Source organism: Oncorhynchus mykiss, chromosome 27 (genome assembly GCF_057628025.1).
Source record: "Oncorhynchus mykiss isolate SJ-2025 chromosome 27, ASM5762802v1, whole genome shotgun sequence".
Taxonomy (NCBI): Eukaryota; Metazoa; Chordata; class Actinopteri; order Salmoniformes; family Salmonidae; genus Oncorhynchus; species Oncorhynchus mykiss.
Window position 1 is genome coordinate 16,902,667 of NC_143048.1, and position 6,399 is coordinate 16,909,065.

General features: G+C 47.4%; 1 protein-coding gene across 1 annotated transcript in view; it reads left to right on the top strand.

Annotated features, from left to right (window-relative positions):
- LOC149971250 (uncharacterized) overlaps positions 1–2,945 on the top strand; it is a 104,827-nt gene extending 101,882 nt beyond the window's left edge. Inside the window, exons 6-8 of the mRNA XM_090224677.1 lie at positions 2,057–2,121; positions 2,516–2,581; positions 2,670–2,945. Coding sequence (XP_090080803.1) covers positions 2,057–2,121; positions 2,516–2,581; positions 2,670–2,838 — 300 coding nt within the window. The 3' untranslated portion in view covers positions 2,839–2,945. The remainder of the gene's footprint in view (positions 1–2,056; positions 2,122–2,515; positions 2,582–2,669) is intronic.
- The last annotated feature ends 3,454 nt before the right edge of the window (positions 2,946–6,399 follow it).

Sequence of the window (6,399 nt, forward strand, 5' to 3'; positions counted from 1 at the left end):
CGGATCAGAGGAACGTACTGTACGGTGTGGTAAATAATCTGTGATGGTACGGAACAGAGGAACGTACTGTACGGTGTGGTAGATAATCTGTGATGGTACGGAACAGAGGAACGTACTGTTCGGTGTTGTAGATAATCTGTGATGGTACGGAACAGAGGAACGTACTGTACGGTGTTGTAGATAATCTGTGATGATACGGGACAGAGGAACGTACTGTACGGTGTTGTAGATAATCTGTGATGGTACGGAACAGAGGAACGTACTGTACGGTGTTGTAGATAATCTGTGATGGTACGGAACAGAGGAACGTACTGTACGGTGTGGTAGATAATCTGTGATGGTACGGAACAGAGGAACGTACTGTACGGTGTTGTAGATAATCTGTGATGGTACGGAACAGAGGAACGTACTGTACGGTGTTGTAGATAATCTGTAATGGTACGGGCCAGAGGAACGTACTGTACGGTGTTGTAGATAATCTGTGATGATACGGAACAGAGGAACGTACTGTACGGTGTGGTAGATAATCTGTGATGGTACGGAACAGAGGAACGTACTGTACGGTGTTGTAGATAATCTGTGATGGTACGGAACAGAGGAACGTACTGTACGGTGTTGTAGATAATCTGTGATGGTACGGAACAGAGGAACGTACTGTTCGGTGTTGTAGATAATCTGTGATGGTACGGAACAGAGGAACGTACTGTACGGTGTTGTAGATAATCTGTGATGATACGGAACAGAGGAACGTACTGTACGGTGTTGTAGATAATCTGTAATGGTACGGGCCAGAGGAACGTACTGTACGGTGTGGTAAATAATCTGTGATGGTACGGAACAGAGGAACGTACTGTACGGTGTTGTAGATAATCTGTAATGGTACGGGCCAGAGGAACGTACTGTACGGTGTTGTAGATAATCTGTGATGGTACGGAACAGAGGAACGTACTGTACGGTGTGGTAGATAATCTGTGATGGTACGGAACAGAGGAACGTACTGTTCGGTGTTGTAGATAATCTGTGATGGTACGGAACAGAGGAACGTACTGTACGGTGTTGTAGATAATCTGTGATGCAGGACATTATGAATGCTATGATACGATTTAAAAAACGCTTTGTGGGCACAAATTAGTTGCATGCGAATACATAGAAATGAAGCACTTTTATCTCATAAAATCAAAAGGATTACCTACACACACCACACACACACACACACACACACACACACACACACACACACACACATACACACATACACACACCTCCTGCTCCACCTCCCACCCACTCTGTACCCGGTTGTGGGCCCCTGGGTCCTCTAGAGATTCTGCTCCAGTTTAATTCCACTTGTAATCGAATTAGTCTGATCACTTATGCAGAGGCAAGTCAGCCCTTATTACAGGGAATTATTAAAGCTAGAGAGGGTTGTGGATTTAAAACATCCTTTTATTCAGCTCTCCTCAGCATGTTGACGTCAGTGGGGTTGATCCATCACAGGGTAGACTTCAGGAAACCATGTTTCTGGAGTCAAGCCCATCCTCAGCAGTGGGTTCTGATCAACCAGACTACAGAGCCCTTTCTGTTATGTGGTGTCATGAATGTTAAACACCAAAGTCGACTTCCTGGAGGATCCATTTACCCCCCTTACCCCACCCCAACCCCCTGTCTCCTCTGACTGCTCCATGCTGCCTCTGGGTCGCTCTCCTTCTCTCTGTTTCTGGGCCAAACACAGCTGAATGCTGACTGGCAAAATCAGCAGAGAACTTCCACAGCTAACTTTACTAACTTCACAGGGAAACATCTAACCTCTCCAAGATACCGCCCTTACTACCTCCCTACAGGGGTACCAGTGCTGAGCTGATGAGATCACACTCAACACACACAGCACACTCAACACACACAGGCACACCCAAAAGGTAGAGAAGATGGAGATGAGAAAATAGGGTTTGTTTTCTGTCTGTCTGAGAGATTGTTGTTCTAATCTCTTTCTTTCTGTCTGTCTTTATCTCTCTCTGGCTATCCATCTCGCTCTCTTTCTCTCTCTTTCTCTATCTCATAGGAGGAACTGAAGAGCCTCCAGACTGGCCTGAAGCATGTCAATGATGAAAGTGTTCAACTGCATAGGTACTGTAGGTTGGCGCATACACACATACACACATACGCACATACGCACATACGCACATACGCACATACACACATGCACATACACACATACACACATATACACGCACATACGCACATACGCACATACACACACACACACACACACACACACACACACACACACACACACACACACACACACACACACACACATACACACATACACACATGTGTGCTTTAAAACTCAATTTCCCAGCAGTGGGGACCAGGGCATCTCTGTATAATTACTGATAACCCCGACACTGGTACTGGAATGATTAGAACTCAGCGCTGTGTACTTGTAGTCTTTATTCTCTCTCACCCTCCCTCCCTGCTTCTCTCTCTCTCCCTCTCTCACTCTTTCTCTCTCTCTCAGTCACCAGCTGACTACAGACCTTGAGAACAACTTCAACATGCCCCCAATGAAGACCAAGGTGTTGATGTGAGTGTTTGTCTGTGTGCGTGCGTGTGTGAACATGTGTGTGTGAACGTGTGTGTTTCACTCTTGGCTGTGTGTGTATGTTTCCTAGTATCCAGCGCGCTTGGCGTGACTTCCTCCAGAGACAGGAATTGATGGAGAAGAGGAGCCCCTCCCCTCCCTCCCTCTCCTCCTCTGACAAGATGAGCACGTCCATCAGCATGACCACTCTATCAGATGGCATCACCCCTGTAAGTCCCACCCCTCTATCTTTGCTCTGAGTACAGCAGGTGAACTGTCTATGTTATTGTGTAGGGTACACTTTACTAAGGCAAACACATGGTGTGGGTCAGATGGAATGGTGTGTTCTTTTTCAATACATTTTCAATACTAGCCCTAAGGATGTGGTGTGCCGGTGTATTACATGTCTTGTCCAGCAGAGGGCGGTGTCCCTGAGCTCATTTCCTCCTGCCAGATGCAGGCTCACTTACAGGCACTTGAGGGAGGGATCAGCTGGGTAAATAATAAGATGGCGAGTGAGAGAGGTACTCTTGAGTGTCAATGTATTGTCATAGTAATCTCCAAGTCATCATCCAGGTTAAGCCTGAGGTCAAGCTGTGGGCTCAATGCTGCAGAGAGAAATAGGATTGTTCTCAAGGACTCACCTTGATAAATGAAGGTTAAATGGATGGTATCAACAGTGGCCTGTTACACCCACAGTGGTGATTTCCAGTTAGTCTCCTCTCTATCCCCCCCTCTCACTCCCCCTCTCTGTCCTCCTCTCTATCCCCCCTCTCACTCCCCCTCTCTGTCCTCCTCTCTATCTCCCCCTCTCACTCCCCCTCTCTGTCCTCCTCTCTATCCCCCCTCTCACTCCCCCTCTCTGTCCTCCTCTCTATCTCCCCCTCTCACTCCCCCTCTCTGTCCTCCTCTCTATCCCCCCTCTCACTCCCCCTCTCTGTCCTCCTCTCTATCCCCCCTCTCACTCCCCCTCTCTGTCCTCCTCTCTATCCCCCCTCTCTGTCCTCCTCTCTGTCCTCCTCTCTATCCCCCCTCTCTGTCCTCCTCTCTATCCCCCCTCTCTGTCCTCCTCTCTATCCCCCCTCTCTGTCCTCCTCTCTATCCTCCCTCTCTGTCCTCCTCTCTATCCCCCCTCTCTGTCCTCCTCTCTGTCCTCCTCTCTATCCCCCCTCTCTGTCCTCCTCTCTATCCCCCCTCTCTGTCCTCCTCTCTATCCCCCCTCTCTGTCCTCCTCTCTATCCCCCCTCTCTGTCCTCCTCTCTATCCTCCCTCTCACTCCTTCTCACTGTAGCTTCTGTGGTTCAGATGATGATGTCAGCAGATGACTGCCGTTAAGAGTGAGAGGGTTGGGGAGAGACATCAATACATGGTATTAGTGTTTCACACACACACACACACACACACACACACACACACACGCACACCTGCCACACCTGTCTGTTCTGTCTTCCCCCTTACTCACACAGACACAGATAAACATACTTTGTGTTGAACATCCTGTGGGACCTAACAGAACTGCTGAGCTCAGTGACTCAGAGATGCTGAAACTGTCTGATGATCATCAGAGAGAGAGGGGGGTGAAATAAAAGAGAGATGGGGGCCCTTTATGATCCCGGGGTAAACTATATAAACGCATATAAACATGTAAAGTGTTGGTCCCATGTTTCATGAGCTGAAATAGAAGATCCAAGAAATGTTCTACTCGCACAAAAATGTGCAGTTAGTTTACATCCCTGATAGTGAGCATTTCTCCTTTGCCAAGATAACCCATCCACCTGACAGGTGTGGCATATCAAGAAGCTGATTAAACAGCATGATCATTACACAGGTGCACCTTGTGCATGGGACAATAAAAGGCCACTCTAAATGTGCAGTTTAGTCACACAGCACAATGCCACTGCGTGCAGTTGGCATGCTGACTGCAGAAATGTCCAGCAGAGCTGCTGTCAGAGAACTGAATGTTGATGTCTCTACGGTAAGCTACCTCCAATGTCGTTTTAGTGTCGTTTTAGCGCACTCCTTTAACATCTCTCCTTTAACGTCTCTCTTTTAACATCTCTCCTTTAACGTCTTTCCTCCCTCTCGCCCTCCTTTAACGTCTCTCCTCCCTCTCGCCCTCCTTTAACATCTCTCCTTTAACGTCTCTCCTCCCTCTCGCCCTCCTTTAACGTCTCTCCTCCCTCTCGCCCTCCTTTAACATCTCTCCTTTAACATCTCTCCTCCCACTCGCCCTCCTTTAACATCTCTCCTTTAACGTCTCTCCTCCGTCTTGCCTTACTTTAACGTCTCTCCTTTAATGTCTCTCCTTTAACGTCCCTCCTTTAACGTCTCTCCTCCCTCTCGCCTTACTTTAACGTCTCTCCTTTAACGTCTCTCCTTTAACGTTTCTCCTTTAACGTCTCTCCTTTAACGTCCCTCCTTTAACGTCTCTCCTTTAACGTCCCTCCTTTAACGTCTCTCCTTTAACGTCTCTCCTTTAACGTTTCTCCTTAAACGTCTCTCCTTTAACGTCTCTCCTTTAACGTCTCTCCTCCCTCTCGCCCTCCTTTAACGTCTCTCCTCCATCTCGCCTTACTTTAACGTCTCTCCTTTAACGTCTCTCCTTTAACGTCTCTCCTTTAACATCCCTCCTTTAACGTCTCTCCTTTAACGTCTCTCCTTTAACGTCTCTCCTTTAACGTCTCTCCTCCATCTCGCCTTACTTTAACGTCTCTCCTTTAACGTCTCTCCTTTAACGTCTCTCCTCCCTCTCGCCTTACTTTAACGTCTCTCCTCCCTCTCGCCTTACTTTAACGTCTCTCCTTTAACGTCTCTCCTTTAACATCTCTCCTTTAACATCTCTCCTTTAACATCTCTCCTTTAACGTCTCTCCTCCCTCTCGCCCTCCTTTAACGTCTCTCCTCCCTCTCGCCTTCCTTTAACGTCTCTCCTTTAACGTCTCTCCTCCCTCTCGCCTTCCTTTAACGTCTCTCCTTTAACGTCTCTCCTCCCTCTCGCCTTCCTTTAACATCTCTCCTTTAACGTCTCTCCTTTAACGTCTCTCCTTTAACGTCTCTCCTTTAACGTCTCTCCTTTAACGTCCCTCCTTTAACGTCTCTCCTTTAACGTCTCTCCTTTAACGTCTCTCCTTTAACGTCTCTCCTTTAACGTCTCTCCTCCATCTCGCCTTACTTTAACGTCTCTCCTTTAACGTCTCTCCTTTAACGTCCCTCCTTTAACGTCTCTCCTCCCTCTCGCCTTACTTTAACGTCTCTCCTCCCTCTCGCCTTACTTTAACGTCTCTCCTTTAACGTCTCTCCTTTAACATCTCTCCTTTAACATCTCTCCTTTAACATCTCTCCTTTAACGTCTCTCCTCCCTCTCGCCCTCCTTTAACGTCTCTCCTCCCTCTCGCCTTACTTTAACGTCTCTCCTCCATCTCATCTTACTTTAACGTCTCTCCTTTAACGTCTCTCCTTTAACGTCTCTCCTTTAACATCTCTCCTTTAACGTCTCTCCTTTAACATCTCTCCTTTAACCCCTTACTTTAACGTCTCTCCTTTAACGTCTCTCCTTTAACGTCTCTCCTTTAACGTCTCTCCTTTAACGTCCCTCCTTTAACGTCTCTCCTTTAACGTCTCTCCTTTAACGTCTCTCCTTTAACGTCTCTCCTTTAACGTCTCTCCTCCATCTCGCCTTACTTTAACGTATCTCCTTTAACGTCTCTCCTTTAACGTCTCTCCTTTAACGTCTCTCCTTTAACGTCCCTCCTTTAACGTCTCTCCTTTAACGTCTCTCCTTTAACGTCCCTCCTTTAACGTCTCTCCTCCCTCTCGCCTTAC